We start from the raw sequence: 22,822 nt of genomic DNA, 5'->3' as shown, positions 1-22,822 counted from the left end.
GTCCCACCTACCCGCACTCAGCCCATAACCCTCCACTCCTTTCCTGTCCATATACCTATCCAATTTTACCTTAAATGACACAACTGAACTGGCCTCTACTACTTCTACAGGAAGCTCATTCCACACAGCTATCACTCTCTGAGTAAAGAAATACCTCCTCGTGTTTCCCTTAAACTTTTGCCCCCTAACTCTCAAATCATGTCCTCTCGTTTGAATCTCCCCTACTCTCAATGGAAACAGCCTATTCACGTCAACTCTATCTATCCCTCTCAACATTTTAAATACCTCGATCAAATCCCCCCTCAACCTTCTACGCTCCAATGAAGGTAGAAGTACCTAACTTGTTCAAACTTTCTCTGTAACTTAAGTGCTGAAAAATCTTGTGGCATTGATAGTGTGGATAGTCAGAGGCTTTTTCTCAGGGCTGAAAAGGTTACCACAAGAGGATACAGGTTTAAGGTGCTGGGGAGTAGGTACTGAGGACATGTCAGGGGTAAGTTTTTAAGCAGGGAATGGTGAGTGCGTGGAATAGGTTGTTGGCAACGGTGCTGGAGGCAGATACAATAGGGTCTTTTAAGAGACTTTTGGATCGGTACATAGAGGGCTTATGGGTAAGCCTAGTAATTTCCAAGGTAGGGACATGTTCAGCACAACTTTGTGGGCCGAGGTGCCTGTTTTGTGCTGTAGGTTTTTTGTTTGTATCTTCCTATCACCTCCCTCTTGTGTTTCTCTCCTCTGTCCCCTTCTCCTATGGTCCACTCTCAACTATCTGAAACATTGACTCTTTATTCCTTTTTGTAGATGCTGTTTGACCTGCTGAGCTCCCCCAGCCTTTTGTGTTACTCCAGAAACATTCATCAGCACTTTGAAAGCATTACCATATGTCAGCATTTCAGTTGCTTAATTAGTTTCTGACAGACATCCCAATTACAGGCAGTCCCCGGGTTACATACGAGTTCTGTTCCTGAGTCCGTCTTTAAGTCGGATTTGTACGTAAATCAGAACAAGTACATCCGGTATTATTTAGCGTCAGTTAGTCAAACGTTTCTCTTGATATATATTTTACCTTTCTATGCACTATAAAACACTTGAGAAACATATGTATTACAATAATTAAACCACTGTAGCCTAACGCTTTTCCAATGACCGATGGTGTCTCTCCTCTTTCCAAACGCTTTGTTATTTACACTTTTTGATTGCATCCCGTCAATGGAACAGAAACACTGTGGGTGGCAGTCCTGAGGTACGCTGGGTCCTAAGGACCACCGCACTGAATTCTCCGGGTCCTAAACTCCACCACACTGAGACAGGTTAAATGGGACAAGTGGGGGCTGTGCTGGGTTTGGGTATTTGATCCTCCACAATATTCCACATGGGAATTTAAACCAGAGGTGGCAGTGTTTTTTTTTACGAGATCGAGTTGCAAGCTTGACATCAACCTGGCATGGATGGTACGAGAGTCACTGGATCAACATCAACCCAACATGGGAGCAGTCTGTCACTAAATTGGGGCGGGGGGGGTGGCGTGGAGACAGGGTCAATCTTACTAAGAAAAATTTAAGCCAAATACAAAGTTGAACACTCACTGTCAACTGCAACAACTTAAAATGACAGATAGCATTCTCCTTCCTCAGTTCGTAAGTATGGGTTGTCCGTAAGTCGGACATTCGTAACTTGGAGACTAACTGTATGCTACTTTATACTTGAATATATCATTGCATCAACTTTATTGCAAATAAATTCTCATACTTTGATGTTTCATGTGTGCAGAAAGGCATTATGTAGATGCAAGTTTTTACTGTGCCAGTATACAGCCTTGTCAATGAGCATGAGATCAAATTGACAAATTGAAATAGTCTGAGAGATCTAAGACAACCAAGAGCTGCATCTACAATGGGGCTGTGGGTTGCATTACTTGAATTTGTTAATAATTTCATTTAGATCATATTTTATGTTGCAATTTATAAATTAGAATGCAATACCTGAAATGGCAGTGGAAGTAGATTTTGAAACTTCTACAGTGAATTAGATAAATAATTGAAGGGAAGATGGGATTGGACAGTCTTTAGAACTGATGCTTGGAAAATAGAACAATAGCCACTGTGCTACTACAGATTGAGTCTGCTTCTGGTGGAGAGAATATGTATAATCAGACTGCTATATGCTGAATATTGAAACATGTTAAAATAAGTGAGCTAGATTTCCTCACTTCTGGCTGTGGTCACACTCCATGAAAAGTATTAAGACACTTCTTAGCTAATTGAACAGTTAAATAAAATTACTATTGTAACAATTATATACTCAATATTACTAAATCAGATAATCTGGTTAAGTGGTCAATATTGGAGTAGGAGAATTTCCTCGTGTTTCAAGTTGTATGTTGGAACCCATAGTTGTTTATAAAGAATGGCAGCACCACCACCCCTTCAGGTTTTTATTTTTAAACTGCAAGATTCCATTTCAGCTACCCAGTCTGCCTATTTTTGCACAATTCCGGACAAAACATTGACAATCTTAAGTGTATGTTGCTCCCAAGATCCTTCTGTAAAGATGGGGTAAATGAAAGTGCATTTTCTAAGGAGCAAATGCACTAATGTAGAAAATAGTTAAGCTACCTATACTTTGAATGTCAACATTGGTATTTTCCATTAAGTTGATGGTAATTTCCATTAGTTGATTGTAACTTAATTTTATTGATAATATACAAGGAGCAACTGAAGTCTCAGGATTGCCCAATTCATCAGTGAACTCAAAGTAGGCAAAGAATAACACACCTATTGGAAATGAATTCAACCCATGTAGTTGCTGAATACAAGTTATTCTTTATACTAATTTAGGTATTTGGATAAAGAGTTTGTATACAATAATTTGAAGTCTTAAGTATTGATTGTTTAAAAGATTTTTTAAAATCAAAAAGTTAAATGTAATATTTACAATTTTACAAATGACAATATACAGTCTGAAATTTCTGCATGAACCTTCATCTTGACACTGATCGACATGGCAAGTCTTCCTTTGTTTCCAAGTATGTTGCCACATTATCTCGAAAATCATGCAAGTAGTTGTATTGCTGTCAAAACGAGAAACATTCATTTTACAGTTCTTGAATAAAACTATTTCCTAAATATACAAGCTCAAATCACCTTTTACTTGACTCTTATTCCAGAATTGAATGCTATGACATTGTTTGCTGGGGCCAAGCTCTCTGAAAATGAATGGTTTGTTTGGGCTGAACATGAGTGTAATAGCAGAGGAGGCCCTATTCCATAGCAATTGGCTTCTGGAATGAAGATGCTGGATCTCTGAAGGACATTTCTAAGGAATCTCCATGATGAAATCAGATTTCACCTACAGTATATTCTCATTGCATTACATACAGTATGTTGCAGTTCAAGGATTGTGGTATTTTTAAGTGGCACGTTTGTATTTCACTCCATTTTCTTGATCCTCGGGGAATTAATAGCTCATTCGTCTCTTGGTTAGCTGGCCTAACTGCAGAAATGGAGGGTAGAAGGATAGGTGAAGTTATCTAGTGGGAATGAGCAAGTGGTATATGCTGTCTTAATGACAATGAATTAAGCTGTTGCTCTCCCCATTTTGTGACAGATACACATCTTGTATTTAGGCTTGTCCAAGAGTTACAAATTCAAAATGTGAAAGCGCTACAGTGACACATCTTGTGGTTTATTATGTCAATGTCTGCTGTAAAGAAAAGCTGGCAGTTGAGCAGAAGCAATATGGGGCTTGAGAAGGAAAGTAATCATGAGGGAGTTAAAGCAAGATTTGGGGTAAGGGAGCTGTGACAAGGTCAGAGAAAGTGGGAATTGCATTGTTAAGGGTAGCTACAGTATTAATTTAAAAAGGCAGAGTATACACTGGTGTTTGAGGTTGGAAATAGATGAAGTAGGCCTTTGCTCCTTCAGTTTAGCATTAAAATCATAACTTTGTATTTGGTTTGCCCACATGATTTCCTCTCCTTATTTTGATCAGTTTTGAATATATTTAAAAAACAATTCTCTAACTTTGAGGACTAAATTAACAAGCTTGGAATTTCTGATCATAGTCCTGAATAGCCAAGTCCATGGCCTGAGATTGTTCCCCCTTTTTCTACTGTCCAGCCAGAGTTCAGAGTTCCATATGCCTCAATGTAAACACTAAAGTAGCACCTTGGAGTTATTCCACAAAACCTTCAATACCCACACTCAAATCTTCATTGCCTTCAGTAGCCAGCGAGTGCCTTGGGAGTGCTGAGTAACTTTAATCTATCTTGATGCCCTGTCCTGCTTCCTAAAGACAGCAGCTACCCAAGTATTAAAGTGCTTTGTTCAAGTGTAATAATAATAATAATACTGAAGCTGAACAGCAACTCAGTTGCCTCAAGCTTTGGGAAGCAGATGAAGGAAGACAGGAGAGGAAGGGGGGGGGCACAGCTGCAGGACTCCTGCTTTCTTGTCAAAGGGAGATTAGATGAGTTTTTAGGCTCGAGCAATCTGTCAAAATCTGAGCAGAGCAAAACATTGAACAACTTTGCAAATGCAATTAAGAGACCAGAAGCTAAATTATCTGTACAAAGACAAAACAATTTAAAATACAGTAGCCTAAAAAAACATACAAGAATGTGACAATACAAGAATTTTTAGATATCTTGTAAGTACAAGAATTTTCTTTCCACCTGAAAATTTTTCCAGCCAGATTCAATCAACTGGAAAAGTAGTAGCAGAAGCAGAAGAAAAGAAAAAGGGTAGTGAGAAGCTTTATAGTCTACTTTACCTTTACAGTTTGAATAGCTCTGGTTCCTCTTAGTTCACGAAGAAGGTTAATTGCTTCTTCTGGTAGCATGGTATCAGACAATTGAAGGAGACATGCAGCAACTAAAACACAAATTTATGAAAATACACAAGGTATAATCAGTCATTAATAGAATTTCTCAGTTGGGTCCATTTTGAGTGGGTGCAGGAGCTGAAAGACAATTACAATACATAACAGAAATTTGCACTTACTTAGACATGAGCGTCCTAGACCTCCATAACATCTGCAAAAATATATCAGAGAATTGCTTAATATACTTGACATTTTCATGTCACAATAGTCAAAGTTTGATCAAAATATCCATATCAGAGTTCATAATACATGTATTAAAGTACATTTTGTTACAACCCTGAGATTAATTTTCTTGCAGGCATAACCAGTAAGTCTATAAAATAATAACTATAACACAATAAACATAAGGATGCACCAATTTGGGCATTCAACCAGTGTGCAAAAGACAACAAACTGCAAATACAAAAAGAAAAATAAAAGGAATCAGTGAAAGAAATACACAATAAGTGTCCAGAAAATGAGATGAAGAATCCTTGAAAGCGAGTCCATAGGTTGTGGGATCAGTTCAGTGATGGGGCAAGTGAAGTTATCCCCTCTGGGACAAGAGCCTGATGGTTGAGGGGTCACTGTTCTCAGCAATAACACTGGGAAGGTTCACTTATCCAAGAGCCTTTAGGGAACAATTGAGGTCTATGTTCTAATATTGTAGAAATGGGAGATGATTAGGGTGGGGAAAATATTTCAATTAAATCCTCATTTCACCATTGATCTTGTAATCTCTTAAATTGCTCAATCTGCCCACACCTTAAACTCAAGTTTCCTTTCTAATCCTCTAATTCTCTTTCCTCCTTCAAAAGGTCTCCTCAGAGCCCATTCCTCGAGTCTATACATTTGCTTGGCAGTTTTAAGATATCCTGGGTGGAATTTATACAAATGCCATAGGATGTGTTGCTACATTAAAGCTACTATACAATGCAATTGATATTTCATAGCACTATGCATTATCAGCTGAAGGAATTTCCCATAATAGTGTAACTATTTGGAAATTATAATTTCCTTGGCTGCGCAAGTCTAGGGAAAACACTCTCTGGTCCCAAAAAACTCATGAGACTGAGACAGCTCTCTCCCCGCCCTCAAACCCTGGTTTGTGTAGATGCTGTGTAATTTGCTACTCTGTTACATTACTGCCACCAAATTACAGACAGTACATTGCATACGATTAAAGGAATTCTATTTATGAATCTTAACTGAAGGGTTTGTAAAGAACACAAAGAAAAGGGCCCATTTTAACTAAACAGTCAAATGTGCACTAGTTGGAACGCATTTTGAACCTCTGTCAGTCAGCGTGAAAGCACACACCATCTTCTGAACGTCGTTCGCAATCCATCTTGAACAAACAGCTCTCCCACCGGGACATATCCTATGACCGTTTTCCCCGTGTCTTCTCTTTTCATCTCCCTCCGAGCAAAACAAAAACCCCCAAGACCAACCTTAGTATCCCTCACCAGAAAACCCTCAGTTCTACCATCCTAATTGGATTCCTCATCATCCCTCATCTTCAACAAAAATCCCAACAAGCTGAAAGCAGAACAGACTGCTCTTATAGAACTGCTAAATGAAGTACTACAGCATACACAGTAAAGATGTGAATCGGGGCATTACATAACTTTGCTGGAAATTAAATGGCCGTGATGGTTGTCACTACATTATCAAAAATTAAAATCTCTAAAGAACTATATAGATTTTACTATGTAAGTTTGCAAGAGACTGAAATACCACTTACTGAACAAGGGTTGTCTTGCCATTTTCCAAGCAGATTCTCAACTCTTCCAGAATTTTCCAACAGCTTGCAATATCAGGAACACTTCCATCAGGTAAAGGATGGTGATGCACCATGAATCCTTCCTGCTGGTATGATTCTAACAAGTTTGGAACCCTGTACTTCACCATTTCTCCCTTGGTGCAGAACACAAATACATCTTGTATATTGTAGCTCTTGAGGTCCTCTGTCAATAGTTGAAGATGGATATTATGAATTAATGCCACATCTAATATTAATTCACAAAACAAAAGCTCATGGGGAAAGGAGTGGATACACTATTAAATGGCTAACAAAAAGCAAGATAAGAAACTACGGTAATATTTTTTTCTTGTTGGATAGATGAGAATGAGTTCAGTGCTGAAGCCCTTTTACAAATAACTTGAATGAAGGCACTAATGATTTGGTCAATAGAAAATACAAAGAGAACCAATGAAGCTGCAAAGGGATGTAGGTAGATTACAAGTTTGGGCAAAGATCTGGCAAATGTGGGGAGTGGCAAACAGGGGAAGGAGGAAGAAATATCAGATTTATCCTATGCATCTAAATGTTGACAAATTTAAGAATAAAATGCAGATAATTTGGTCTTCATGTACAAGGAAGGATGTTAACACATTTGAAGCAGTTCCATGAAAGTTTGAGAATTTGGAACAAAGGGCATTTATTAAAAAAATAAGCATGACCTATTTAAGCCAGAAGTGTTTTTCCCTCCTTTCTCAGGGTCAGCTTCAAAGATAGTAGAAGCAGAAGCAAAGTATTTTTAAGCCAGAAGTAGATTAGGCTAGTGGTGAGTATAATGCTTTGGAGTGCCTGTGATTTGGTTCAGTTCCCTCTGATGTCTGTAAGGAATTTGTGTATTTCCCCTATGACAGTGTGCATTTCCTCTGGGTTCCCCAGTTTCCTCCCACATTCCAAAGATGGACAGCTTAGGGCTGATAATTATGGGCATGCTAATTGGCACCAGAGGCAAGTCAACAATTGCGGGCTGCCTTCGGCACATGCTTGCATTGTCGGTTGTTGAATCTGTATGTTTCAATGTATGTGACAAATAAAGCTAATCTTTAAAAATTGATACAAGTGGGTGAAAAGTTACTGTAGGTATACAGGAATGTAGAGCTCAGGTTACAATTAGATAAGCCACAGAGGCTTGAGTGATTGAATTCCTAATTTCTATGGCTATATTATATGCACTAATACATCTCTAAAGTGTTTATACTCATAACAAGAGTTGAACAATTGTATGGTTTGCAGAATTTGTCTAAAAAAAGCTAATACACACATTTGTAATTGTTTCTACAAGTTAGATTTCTTGTTCTACCTTTTACTGTTGGTTGGGAAAGGAAAGCAATACAAGTAACCCATATTACTGCCATTATGGCAAAGTCAATTTGCCCTTATAGCACTGGCAAATCACTACTCAAAATAGAAACAAAATATAATTGGCTATTACAGATAGTGAAAATAGTAAATAAGAAAGCCATATTTTTCAGCTCTGTTTGACACATGGGCAGATGCAGCTTCTGATTACAAAAATGGTCCTAGAGACACTTTTGTAGTATTGCTACACCCTACCCCATGTATTCTTAAAAAATTATGAAAAATTGACATTGTACAGTACAATCCTGAAATGTCTATATTGAAATTCAAGTCTAGAGAGTTTAAACAAAATATCCATTACCTAGATCTTTCTGAAGGTTTCTCCTTACATCTTTAAATTTACAACCTGTTTAAATAAAACAGTATTTATTAACAATTTGGTTGACAATGCAAGTTGCATGCTTAGCAAGTTTGCAGATGACACCAGAACTGGTGATATAGTGGACAGTGAAGAAGGTTGGATAAGAGAACTACAAGATCTAGATAAACTAGGAAATAATTTAATTTGGGAAACTGATGTGATACTTTTTGGGAGGTTATACCACAGCACAACATACACAATGAGCAAAAGGGCCCTAGGGAGGAGTGTATCCATAGGGAAATCTTTGGGTGCAAGTATATAGTTCCCTGAAAATGGGAACACAGATGCGCAGGGTAACGAGGAGAGCATATGGAATGCTTCCTTTCATCAGCTGAAACACTGAGTATAAAAATTGGGACTTTAAGTTACAACTGTACTAGTCATGGGTGAGACCATACTTCGAGTATTTCATGGAGTTCTGGTCACCACACTATAGAAAGGATGACATCACCAGCTGGTATGGAGGAGTCAGGGGGAGTAGCAGGCAGCTGCTCAAGATCATAGCAAGCTGCAGAAAGTGGCACAGGAGGTTATGGAGGGAGGAACAGAAAGAACATTTAAGCAACATCCATACAGGTACTTGAATGAGCAGGACAGACAAATGTGGAATTAATGCAGTTAAGTGGGATTAGTATAGATAGGCATAATGAGATGGGTACAATTTCAGTATAGATGGTGCAGGATCGAGGCACCACTTCAACAATGTAGAACCCTATAACTGAGCATTCATAATCCAAGATTGTTGAATGCTACATGTCTAGCAGTATAGCAAGTTTTTAAAACTTATTAACATCAAGCTTTCAGTAAATCATTTACATAGTTGGATAGGTAAGCAGATGGCAGCATGTCTGAGGTACCTTGAAGACAAAAGTGTCCTTTGGGAAATACCTCAGGGTAGGGATTAAAAGCCAAAAGCAGCTGTAAGATCTGGAAATCTTAAAAACAAAATGTTGGAAATATTCAGTGAGTCAGACAGCAGTGGAGGGAGGAACAGTTAATATTTCAGATCAACAGACCACAAGTGTAAATGTATCTCTTCCCTGCCTGACCAGGAATACCCTTTGAGGATTTTAAGATGTATTCTTACACTAAATATGGAAATGCAGTCATATACAAATTTTCTTTATGATTTTGGTGTGGGGGAAAGAGTGTGGAAATCTTTCATGCCTATTTAAAGAGTTTGAATGTCTCAATTGAAAGGTGACATTTGTGTAATCAGATTCAGAGTCAAAGCACAACACCAGGCCTTTAGGCCTTCCACATCCATGCTATTGCTCCACTCAACCACACACATCCTATTTACCAGCACCATCTGTAGCCTCCAATGCCTTGGGAAGTTGAGTGCTTGCCAAGATAGTTATTAAATATTGCAATACTTGGGTAGTGATTCTAGATTTGATAAATGCCTGCCTTAACATGATTTCCCCCCCCCCCTCAAATTCTCTACACTCTTCCTCCTCCTCCAAAATCATGCTCCCAAGCTTCTGATAGCTCTTATAGGGATTAGCTTCCGACCATCTACCCTGTCTAGTCCTGATAATTTTGTAGACTTCAATCAGGTTTCCTTCTCAGCCTCCACACTAAGAAAAACAGAACTAACCTCTAAAACAGCCATTAACACTCTGGCGAATCTCCTTTGCAATCGTGTCCTTCCTACAGCATGGTGACTAGGACAGCAGACAGTATTCCAGTTCTGGCCCAACCAATGTTTCATAAAACAAAAACAATTGTTGGGAGATCAAGCGAGTGGAGAGAGTTGGTAGACTGCCAGACGGAGTGGATTGAGGAGCGTATTGCATAATGTTTGTCATTTCGTGGTACTGATTTGTAACGGGACACATCGCACAGCATCCACACAAATGAGATTTCTTAAGTTTGGCCGGGCTGGGGGGGGCTATCATCCCCCAGATTAAGTCGCTAGCCAACTTTCCATTCGCGTCCTCTCTCTTCATCTCTCCCCAACAAAAGACCATGAAAATCCCTCTTCTAGACCCACAAGAAAGTACAACACTCCTCTCATTGGCTAATATACATTCCAAAGTCCCCACTGTCTCATAACCCAAACATTGCTGCTACAGAGAAACCATTATCTTAGCAGTGGAACATTACATAGAGGCCATTACATTAGCAGTGAAACCTTAATGTTACTCAAGTATAGCGGGAAGATAGCCAGTATAGAGGCGAGGGAGGGGTGAGACCAGATTGAAGGGAGTGGGGGGGTGTAATGGGGGTGATGGTGGGCAATTGGAGTCAGGTGGGGGAAGGGTGGAAACAAATGTTGCCAGATAATAGTTAGAACTGAATGGGGGACGGATGATAGGAAGACTGAAAGAGTTGGGGAAAGGTGATGTTTATGTTATTTTGAGCATGGGGTGGGGCATATGAAGGGATGGAAAAAGCAGACAAGGAGAGAGAACCTGGGTGGATCAGTAGGATGGTGAAGGCATATATGGGATGTTTGCCTTTATTGGTTGGGACACAGAACATAAAAACTGGGACATTATGTTGTAACTTTAGAAGACAGTGGTTCGACTGCACTTGGATTATGGTGTGCAGTTCTGTTCAACACAATGGGAATGATGTGCTTGTGCAGGACAGAGTGCAGAGAAAAATCTCCACGGTATTGCCTGGATTGGAGAGCTTGAATTATAGGGATAGACTGGACCAGTGGGGCTTGTTTTCACCTGGAGCAAAGGAAACATATGACCAATAGATGTATATAAAACTATAGAGTCAAAAGCCAATTCCCCCACAAAGGGGAATTAAAAACAGGAGGGCATGTTTAGGTGAGGTGAAGGAGTTTTAAAAGAGATTTAAAAACATAGAACAATATAGCACAGTACAAAGTTAACAGTAAATTTAATACCAAAGTACATACATGTCAGCATATGCAACAGTGAGATTAGTTTTCTTGCAGGCATACACAGTAAAGCCAAGAAACACAATAGAATTTATGAAAGACTGCACCCAATAGGACTGACACATGCAAAAGACAAACTGCAAATACAAGAGAAAAAAATAAGTAGGTATTAAATATCAAGAATGAGATGAATAGTCCTTGAAAGTGAGCCCACCGAGATCAGCGGGAGACGCTCATGGAGTGAGTACTGTTTCAGATCCGCTCCATAACCTTTACTTTTTCTAACCTTTGATCACCCTTATTCAACTTATTGTAACCTACACCAAAAGATTTTTGCTACTTTCTCGGGCTTATCGTTAAGATTTTATTGTGAATTTTGGAAGATATGCAAACAGAAATGGCTCTTAGATCCAAAGGACGAGAACCGGGGCGAAACCCGAACGGTAATGGAAAGAAGCTAGCTCAACCGCAACGCACTGAGTTAACTTATGAACTGCTTATGGAGGTTTTGGATAGAAAATTTGAGGAACAACATCAGGCTTTTCAACGAGATATAAAGGCTTTTCAAGATTATATGGTTAAGACGGATTCAGTAATTAACCAGCAGCAAGCGCTTATCGCGTCTCTGCAACATGAAGCGCGGAAACGAGATTTGACAATTGAAAAATTGCAACAGGATTTAATTTCGACCATTAAACTGGTGGAGACACTTAAAGCCAAGAGTGTCGATTTGGAGAATCGGTCCAGAAGACAGAACCTACGCATACTTGGTCTCCCAGACGGCATAGAAAAAGGCGATCCTTCGAAATACTTTGCTCAATTTCTAAAAGATGCGTTTCCGTCGGTTTTTCCAGAAAACCCCCCGGTACTTGACCGAGCACATAGAATTTGGAGTCGTTCACCTACGGTTTCAGATAAGCCCCCGGTGGTAATCGTCCGATTTCATTACGTACACGACAAAGAACAACTCATTCGTGAAGCTCGAAGGGCTGGGATGATTAAATTTCATGATTATTGCTTTCGTTTGGTGGAAGATTTTAGCCCAGAAGTTATGAAGAAAAGGCTGCTTTTTAAACCTCTGATGTCTGAATGTTATGAGAAAAATCTAAAACCTGCGCTCTTATACCCGGCGAAGCTCAGGATTTCCCCCCCGAATGCTCCGCGTAAAGTATTTCTGTCTACCTTCGAAGCGAAAAAGTATTTGGAGGAGAACTTCCCTACTGATACAGTTACTACTCTCCAATAAATGAGTGATTCTGATCGTGAAAGATGGTTTTCGATTCCTTAAACCAGGGTTAGTCTCTGGTTATTGGTGTAGGTTTATCCTATACTTCATATTTAAGTTAAAGTGTGTTTTCGTTATATTAATCGCTTTGTCTTATACACTTTAACTACTATACTATATTTTTGTCTATTATTTTTGTTCCCTTGAAGGTATATTTTTAACATTTCGAAGTGAATTTTTTGTTTAATATCAAGATAATGGTTTTTTGCAAAGTATTGGTTTTGTTTAAGATGGCGTTATTGTTTCTTTTTTTTCGTCTTCTTCCTATAATGCATCGCTTATCATAGTTTAAATACTTCTTGATTTGTTTGGGTTATAACCCGATTTATAAACTTTTAGTGATTATACTCCCTTTTTCTTTACAACTCAGCGTATTAAGAAGCGTAGTTTTTAGTACTGCGATCATAATTCTTAAAGTTCGGGTGGTTTTTTTTATATATCCTTTAAACACGGAGTGGTCTGCCGCTGATATGGGGGTAGAGTTAGTCTCATTTTTTCTTTTTTCTAGCCATATTTTGGCTTTTTTTCTTTTTCATGTGGGGGTGGGGGTTGGTCTGTTTTCCTTTTTAATTTTTCTCTTATCAATTTGTTTTAGTTTTTTTACTTGGGCTGTTCTTGAACTACAAATATGTCTACGATGTCGTCACTTCCGGGTCCGCTCTTTATTTTTGTTCCTCTTCCAGGTGCATGAGTTTATAACATGGTTAACCCTTTATATACCAAAGGGATGACTTTAGAAACATGGCTCAAACCATTAACTTTGTGTCTTGGAATACTAATGGATTAAACCATCCAATTAAACGAAAGAAGATTTTCAAAGTATTCCAAAGACTTAATGCTCATATCATTTTTGTACAAGAAACTCATGTGAGGAAGGAGGACAAATATCGCTTTTTTAGGTCTTGGCGGGGTCAACAGTATCATTCGAATTCGAATGCCAAAGTTAAGGGAGTTTCAATTTTTATTGACTCCTCTATTGCATTTGTTCAACATGATATCCTTTCGGATCCGAATGGTAGATTTTTGTTAATTACGGGTTTACTCGGTTATAAAAAGGTTGCTATGGTTAATGTTTATGCCCCAAATGTGGATTGTCCTGATTTCTTTAAGTCCTTATTTACTTCTTTACCTAATTTAAATGAATATAAGTTAATAATGGGTGGTGACTTTAATTGTTGTCTAATTCCTTTGATGGACAAATCTACACCTATTCAGACTCTACCCAATAAGTCGGCCACTTGTATTAACTCCTTTTTGACTGATAATGGAGTTTTTGATATTTGGAGATTTCGGCATCCTAATGACAAAGAGTTTTCTTTTTTCTCACATGTTTATCACTCCTATTCGAGAATTGATTATTTTTTTATTGACTCTTGTTTTATTCCATCGGTAATTGGTTGTAATTATGATATTATAGCTATTTCCGACCATGCTCCATTAAAACTTTCTATTAATTTTACGGATACAGCTTTAAGTGCTAGACAATGGCGATTTGACTCTACCTTATTGCAAGAGCCGGACTTTATTAAATTTATGAAGGAACAGATCGATTTCTTCTTTTCAACTAATTCCACGGAGGATATCTCTTGCGGAATACTTTGGGACACTTTTAAAGCGTATATACGTGGACAGATTATCTCTTATTCTGCTGGTCTGAGAAAACGCATTAAGAAGGAAACTCTTTTATTGGTTGATAAAATTAAAGAGATTGACAAGAAATATTCGACTACTCCTAGCAAGGAGCTTTACAAACAAAGGGTTGAACTTCAAATGGAACATAGTTTATTACTCACATCTCCGATTGAAAATCAATTAATGAAAACCAGATCAGATTTTTATATACATAGTGATAAATCGGGAAAATTGTTAGCTAGTCAGCTGAAGAATGTTTCAGTTAAACGTCAAATCACTATGGTTCGTCAGCAGAACGGGGATTTGACAGTTAACCATGATGAGATAAGTAAGTCTTTTCAAGACTTTTATACCTCCCTGTATCAATCTGAATTCCCTCAGGATCATAATACCATGTGTGATTTTCTCGGGAAATTGAATTTTCCAAAACTATCATCCGATGATCTTTCAGTAATAGATACTCCGTTTACGGATGCGGAAATTAAAGGGGTCATTTCCTCAATGAATTCTGGGAAAGCACCAGGTCCAGATGGGTACACAGTAGAATTTTTTAAATGTTTTTCTGCTACTCTATCTCCTTGGCTATGCAAGGTTTTTGAAGAAGCAATTAGATTGGGGAATTTGCCTCAATCTTTTTATAGAGCTTCCATTTCCTTAATACTGAAGAAAGATAAAGACCCTACTGATTGTGCATCTTATAGACCAATATCTTTATTGAATGTGGATTCTAAGATTTTTTCCAAGTTACTGGCTTCCAGGCTGGAGAAGGTACTACCCCAAATTATTTCGGAAGACCAAACCGGTTGTATTAAAAATCGCTATTCTTTTTTCAATGTTAGGAGATTATTGAATATTGTTTATACTCCTTCACACAATACTTCAGAATGTGTTATTTCATTAGATGCGGAGAAAGCATTTGATAGAGTTGAATGGCCTTACTTATTTTATGTGCTGGAGAAGTTTAATTTCAGTCCGACCTTTATTTCTTGGATTAAACTGATATATCAAACTCCAGTAGCCTCGGTGTTTACTAATAATCAAAGATCTCAATTTTTTTGTTTATTTCGGGGCACTAGACAAGGTTGTCCTCTTAGTCCATTACTATTTAACATCGCTTTAGAACCTTTGGCAATTGCCATCAGAGAATCACAGGATATTTTGGGTATTAATCGTGGAACAGATAGTCATAAGGTATCTTTATATGCAGATGATTTATTATTATTCATCTCTAACCCTGAGAAATCTATTCCAGCAGTCTTATCATTGTTGGCTCAATTTAGTGAGTTTTCTGGGTATAAGTTAAATCTTAATAAGAGTGAATTGTTTCCTTTGAATAGACAGGTCCCAAACTATGGTATTTTACCGTTTAAATTAGTTAAAGACTCTTTTACTTACTTAGGGATTAAAATTACAAAAAACCATAAAGAATTATTTAGGTTTAATTTTCTACCCTTAATTGATCAGATTAAAGGCTTGTTTACTAAGTGGTCACCATTATCTTTGTCTCTGATAGGTAGGATTAATGCTATTAAGATGGTTATTTTACCTAAATTTTTATATATTTTTCAAGCGGTACCAATTTTTATTCCGAAATCCTTTTTTACTAATGTTGATTCAAAAATTTCCTCATATATATGGCAGAATAAAAATCCCAGGTTAGGTAAAATATACTTACAGAAGACAAGGAAGGATGGTGGGTTGGCATTACCCAATTTCAGATTTTACTATTGGGCAGTTAATATTAGATATTTGATATGTTGGTTGAAAGAATGGGATGGTCCTTTTGGCCCTCATTGGGTGAGTTTGGAAACTAAATCGGTATCTGCTTATGCTCTGGGTTCTATTTTAGGGACATCTCTCCCTTTTGCTCTTTCTAAATTGCCGAATCGAATTGACAACCCGAAAGTTAAATATACCTTACGTATATGGTTTCAATTTCGGAAATTTTTCGGGTTGACTCAATTCGTGTTAAATAGTCCTATTGTATCTAATTGTTTTTTCCACCCCTCAATTATAGATCAAGCTTTTTTGGCTTGGAAAACTAAGGGATTATTAAGATTTTCTGACTTATTTTTGGACAACTGTTTTATGTCTTTTGAGCAATTAGCAAATAAATATAATTTGCCTAGATTTCATTTTTTTTAGATACTTACAGGTTAGGCATTTTTTAAGTACGGTACTTCCTTCATTCCCAAATTTTGTGTCTTCAGATATTTTGGAGAGTTTGTTTGAATTAAACCCTTTTCAAAAAGGGCTTATATCAAAACTTTATAATATAATTATGAAGATACGTTCAGTGTCCTTTGATAAGACCAAAAATGATTGGGAAAGAGAGCTTAATCTTATTATTCCTATTGAGAATTGGGAAAGAATTCTTCAATTAGTTAATACATCATCTATATGTGCCAAACATTCATTAATACAATTTAAGGTTGTGCATAGGGCCCATATGTCCAAGGATAAATTAGCTCATTTTTATTCTCATATAAACCCTATTTGTGACAGATGTCAATCAGAAATCGCGTCTTTAACTCATATGTTTTGGTCATGTCCGATTTTGGAAAAATATTGGAAAGATATTTGATTTACAACCCCATCCTATTACCGCAATTTTTGGTTTACCGATGATGGGCTCACTTCACTTATCTCCTTCCGCCTGTCGAATGATTGCTTTTCTCACTTTGATGGCTAGAAGATCTATTTTGTTGAATTGGAAGGAAATTAATCCTCCCACGGTATTTCATTGGCTTTCTCAAACTATGTTATGTCTAAATTTAGAAAAAATTAGAAGTGCTGTATTTGATACTTCTATTAAATTTGAAAAGATATGGAGACCATTTATTCAATATTTTCATATGATGTAATGGCCCTGTGCCAGGCTTATTGGTTTTTTCAGCTTTAATCATATGTATGTTGAGAGGATCGGAGTTGACGACATTGATGTTTATGTATGCTTGTGAGATACTATGAACAGCCCTTTTTTTTCTTTAGTTTTTTAGTTTTTTCTTCCTTTTTTTGTTTTTTTTTTCTTAGATATTAGATTAGTAGATTAGTTAACTTTCATATATAGATTTTTTTTCTCTCTTTTTTTTATATTATATATTATGGAATATCTAGACTTACCTTGTTCATATATATACTATATGGTTTATGTTTTGGAAAAGCTTACTTATACTGTATTCATTGTTTATGTATTCCTTCACGTGTAATGGGAGTTTATATGTTTGTAATCCATTATTAATATTTTAATTGTATTTTGTTCATAATATTTTTAAAACTAATAAAAAGGTTAAAAGAGAGAAAGTGAGCCCACAAGTTGTGGAAATAGTTCAGTGAAGAGACGAGTAAAGTTATTCCCTGGTTCAAGAGCCTGATGGTTGAGGGGTAATAGCTGTTCCCGAACCTGGTGGTGTGAGTCCTGATGGCAGCAGTGAGAAGAGGGCATCATCTTGGTGTTGGGGGTCCCTAATGATGGATGCTGCGTTCCTATGCAAGTGCTCCGTGTAGACGTGCTCAATGGTAGAGCAGGCTTTACCCGTGATTCACTGGGCATATCCACTACTTTGCATAGGATTTTCCATTCAAGGTCATTAGTGTTTCCATACTAGGCTGTGATGCAGCCAGTCAATAAACTTTCCACCACACATCTACAGAAGTTTGTCCAAGTTTTAGATGTCATGCCAAATCTTCACAAACTTCTAAGGAAGTAGAGGCACTGCAGTGCTTTCTTTATAATTGCACTTGAACGCTGGGCCTAGACAGATCCTCTGAAATAATAACAGATTTGAAATCGCTGACCCTCTCCAGCTCTGGTCAGTCAATGAGGACTGGCTCATGGACCTCTGGTTCCCTCCTCCTGAAGTCAATTATCAACTCCTTGGTCTTGCTGGCAATGAGGGAGAGTTTGTTGTGGCACCATTCAGCCAAATCTCTCTCCTATATGCTGATTCAGCCAATTACTTTGGTGTCATCAGTAAACTTAAATGTATCATGGGAGTGGTGCTTAGTCTCAGTCAAAAGTGTGTAGAGCAGGGGCTAAGCACACAGCTCTGTGGTGCACCTGTGCTGATGATATTGTGGAGGAGATGTTGTAACTGGGGTCTGCAAGTGAAGAAATAGAAGATCCAATTGCACAAAGAGCCATTGATTGTGGCCTTTGGCCCACGATGTTGTGTGTTCTTTTAACCTACTCTAAGATCAATCCAACCCTTCTACTCTAACATAGCTCTCCACTTTTCTTTCATCTATGTGCCTACCCAAGAGTCCGTTAAATGTCCCTAATGTATCTTCACCCCTGACAGTGCATTCCATGCATTTTCCACTATGTTAAAAAAAACCTGACATCCCACTACACCTTTCTCCAATCACCTTAAATTTATGTCCCCTCAATTTATGTCACTGCCTCTCATCTTGAACAGCTATTAATTCACCACCCGTCCTTCTTTGGTCAAAAGAGCCCTACTTTGCTCAACCTGTCCTCCCAAGACAATTATCCTCCTACAACATATTAGTTAAATTTAAGCACTATTTGCTCCTAGATTATAGATTTAAAAACAACATTAAGAATCCAGATCACCCCCTCCCCTCCACCTTTCTTTACCCACTCCATCTCACTTCCAGTCTTGATGCTACTCTTTGGACCTGGAATTGATGGATTAAGATGCATGGGTGCTGCAACAGCGGCTGGCTTTTGTCCATAAAGACCTAGAAGAGAGCAGCCTCCTGCTGTGAGTGGTACTGTAGGTTAAAGTGAAGATGCCTTTCATTGCTGGAGGAACCCAGCTGACAAGCAGCATCTACAGGAGGCAAGAACTCCTGTTGCAGGGTTTGACCCAAAATATTTACAATTCTTTTCTCTGACAGAAGCTGCCTGAGCTACTGAGTTCCTCCAGCATACTGTATATTGCTCCAGCATCTGCAGTCTCGTGCATCTCCATGATTCTCAGGGATGGGGGAGGGGGCGGAGACAAAGCCTTTCTTTCACTGCCAATACCCAGCCAGTATACACTGAAATCCCAGGGCCACAAACGCCCAAAACTGTCACCAAAAGCAGCCAATTAGAATTTTCTAATTAAATCTTGTTAAATATAACCTACTAGTCAAGTCCTTTCTCTCCCTGAAAGAAACAAACAAACAAAAAAAACTGCTCTACCAATCAATCATGGCTGAGTTATTATCCCTCTCAATACCATTAGAAACATAGAATACCTACAGCACTATACAGGCCCTTCGGCCCACAATGCTGTGCCGAACATGGCCTTACTTTAGAAATTACCCATAGCCCTCTATTTTTCTATATACCTATCTAGGAGACTCTGAAAAGACCCTATCATATCTGGCTCCACCACCGTTGCCCACAACCCATTCCACACACTCACCACTCTTTGCGTAAAAACTTACCCCTGACATCTCTGTACCTACTTCCAAGCACCTTCAAACTGTGTCCTCTCATGCTAGCCATTTCAGCCCTGGGAAAAAGCCTCCGACCGTCCACATGATCAATGCCTCTCCATCTTATACACTTCCTCCTACCTTCTCCCTCTAATATTTGATGCCCTTACTAATCAAGAACCTATCAACCTCCACTTCAAATATCCCCAGTGACTTGGCCTCCACATCTGTCTGTAGCAATGAACTCCAGATTCATCATCCTCTGGCTAGAGAAATTCCCCCTAATCCCTGACCTAAAAGGATATTCATGTGTTCTGAGGCTGTGCCCCCGGTTCTAGACTCCCCCACTATCGGAAATATCCTCTACATGCAGTCTATCTAGGCCTTTCAATATTCAATAAGATCACTCCTCATTCTTCCAAACTCCTGTGAATACAGACGCACAGCCATCAGTTAGTGGAGACTGGCCGATTGGTTGGCATGAACGTGCTGCATTGAATGGTATACTGCTGTGCTGTACTTTAAACCATCCAAGTATCCAGTGCTGCTTGTAATTACCCATGACAAAACACAATGAGTCCTTTGGATCACCAGGTAGTAAATGAACTTCTTTTAATTTACAATTTGCATATGGCTCCTCTGTTGGTAAAACCTCAATGGTAATGAGTCATACAAGTCAGGGATAGGTCAGGTGGCTGAGTGGTGTTGCGAAAACAACCTCACATTTAACATCAGCAAGACCGAGGAACTGATTGTGGGCTTCAGGAAGGGGAATTCAGAGAACACTCACCAGTCTTCATTGAGGGGTCAGCAGTGGAAAGGCAGTGGCATCTTCAAATTCCTGGGTGTCAACATCTCAAAGGATCTGTCCTGGGCTCAATGCATTGATGCAATCATGAAGGAGGCATGCCAGTGGCTCTACTTCATTAGCAGTTTCAGTAGATTGGCATGCCTCCAAACACTCTTGAAATTTTCTATAGATCTATGATAGAGATTCTGACTGGCTACATCACAGCCCAGTATGGAAGCTTCAATGTTCAGGATCACGAGAGGCTGCAGGGATTGTAGACTCAGCCAGCTTCATAACGATCATAACCCTCCCCACTAACAACGACACCTTCAAGAGGAGGCACTCATCATTACGAACCCACACAATGTAGGACTGCTACTACCATTTGGGAGGTACAGGAACCTAAAGACACATTTTAGAACCAGCTTCTTCCCCTTCGCCAGTAGATTTAATGGATCTGCAAACCCATGAACACTACCTTATTATTCGCACTATCGTTAATTTTATAATTTAATGACTTTTTACTGTACTGCTGAAACAAAACAAATTTAATATCATGCAAGACAGTGATAATAAACCTGATTCTAACTTATAATTCTGGGTAAGTGTAGCCATTCTGTCATACACTGTCACAGACATTTCAAACTTACAGTATTATTATGAGATCATTCTTTTCTTCAGCAGTTTAATCGAAGCGTGACTGCACAGGCAGTGTGGACATCAGTGAGTTAGACTGGCGGGAAGAATTAAAAGTCAGCTTTATAGAGCGGGCAGCAGTGGATCAGGAGGGCTCTGGCGATAACAACGTCAAGGCGAGGTAAGTTACTTGTGAAGCATAGGAATAGGAAGTATGTCTGTGAGGCTGGTATTCTGTACTGGGTGTCAGATGTGGGATGCCCAGGATTCTCCCAGCCTCCCAGACGGCCACATCGGTGCCAGGTGCATCGAGCTGCAGCTCCTTAGGGACCTTCGTCTGGTCAGGGAAAGCGAGGAGGTGATGGAGAGGAGCTATCGGCAAGTAGTCACAATGGGGCCTCAGGAGACAGATAAGTGGGTAACAGTCAAGAGGGGGAAGGGTGAGTGAGTGATGCACCATCAATAACTCTCAGAGACGTGAGGCGAGATATAGGCTTTTATTGGCTGGAAGAAAGAACAAGCAGCAAGTGACTACCACACTACATCCTGGAGACTGAGGCCGGGGCTGTGTCTCCAATCGCCTTTATACCGGGGTCAGTGGGAGGAGCCACAGGAGCAGTCAGTGGGGGGGCGTGTCCAGACAGGTATATGTAGTTCACCACAGTCAGATACTAGAGAGTACCCTTGTGGCTGACCCCTTAACAATAAGTACACCTGTTTGAGTATTGTCTGGGGGTGGGGGGGGGGGGTGGGCAAGACCTACCTGGGGGAAGCAACAGTGGCCGTGCCTCTGGCACAGAGTCTGGCCCTGTGGCTCAGAAGGGTAGGGTAGGGAAAGGAAGAGGAAGGCAGTAGTGATAGGGGACTCTATAGTCAGACAGGCGATTCTGAGTGGACACAGGAAAGAAACTCGGATGGTAGTTTGCCTCCCAGGTGCCAGGGTTGGGATGTTTCTGATTGCGTCCAAGATATCCTGCAGTGGGAGGGAGAACAGCCAGAGGTTGTGGTACATATTGATACCAATGACATAGGCAGGAAAAAGGAGGAGGTCCTGAAACTTGACTACAGGGAGTTAGGAAGGAAGTTGAGAAGCAGGACCTCAAAAGATAGTAATCTCGGGATTACTGCCTGTGCCACACAACAGTGAGTATAGGAATAGAGTGAGGTGGAGGATAAATGTGTGGCTGAGAGGTTGGAGCAGGGGCCAGGGATTCAGACTTCTGGATCATTGGGTCCTCTTTTGGGGCAGGACGACCTGTACAGAAAGGACAGGTTGCACTTGAATCCGAGGGGGACCAATATCATGGCAGGGAGGTTTGCCACGGCTATTGGGGAGAGTTTAAACTAGAAATGCTGAGGGGTGGGAACCAAACCGAAGAAATGGAGGAAGGGGCGGTTGGCTCAAATCAAGAAAGCTTGTAGACAGTGTGAGAGGGAGGATAAGCAGGTGATAGAAAAGGGATACACTCAGACTGATGGTTTGAGATGTGTATTTTAATGCAAGGAGTATCATGAACAAAGTGGGTGAGCTTCGAGCGTGGATCAGTACTTGGAGCTTTGATGTTGTGGCCGTTACAGAGACTTGGATGGCTCAGGGACAGGAATGGTTACTTTGAGTGCCAGGCTGTAGATGTTTCAGAAAGGACAGGGAGGGAATAGAGGAGGGGGCATGGCACTGCTGATCAGAGATAGAGTCACGGCTGCAGAAAAGGAGGAAGACATGGAGGGATTGTCTACTGAGTCTCTGTGGGTGGAAGTTAGGAACTGGAAGGGGTCAATATCTCTACTGAGTGTTTTTTTATAGACCACCCAATAGTAACAAGAACATCCAGGAGCAGATAGGGAGACAG

General features: G+C 39.4%; 1 protein-coding gene across 2 annotated transcripts in view; it reads right to left on the bottom strand.

Moving 5' to 3' along the window:
- Positions 1-2,673: 2,673 nt before the first annotated feature.
- The window catches only part of cdkn3 (cyclin dependent kinase inhibitor 3), a 32,207-nt gene continuing 12,058 nt past the window's right edge, over positions 2,674-22,822 (bottom strand). For both annotated transcript variants that reach the window (XM_073039866.1, XM_073039867.1), the window contains 5 exons: positions 8,319-8,363; positions 6,605-6,827; positions 5,001-5,032; positions 4,771-4,871; positions 2,674-3,070 (listed from right to left, as the gene is read on the bottom strand). In XM_073039866.1, the coding sequence (XP_072895967.1) occupies positions 2,981-3,070; positions 4,771-4,871; positions 5,001-5,032; positions 6,605-6,827; positions 8,319-8,363 (491 nt within the window). In that variant the 3' untranslated portion in view covers positions 2,674-2,980. The remainder of the gene's footprint in view (positions 3,071-4,770; positions 4,872-5,000; positions 5,033-6,604; positions 6,828-8,318; positions 8,364-22,822) is intronic.

Source organism: Hemitrygon akajei, chromosome 3, assembly GCF_048418815.1.
Source record: "Hemitrygon akajei chromosome 3, sHemAka1.3, whole genome shotgun sequence".
Classification (NCBI taxonomy): domain Eukaryota; kingdom Metazoa; phylum Chordata; class Chondrichthyes; order Myliobatiformes; family Dasyatidae; genus Hemitrygon; species Hemitrygon akajei.
This window is presented reverse-complemented; position numbering and strand designations above follow the sequence as displayed.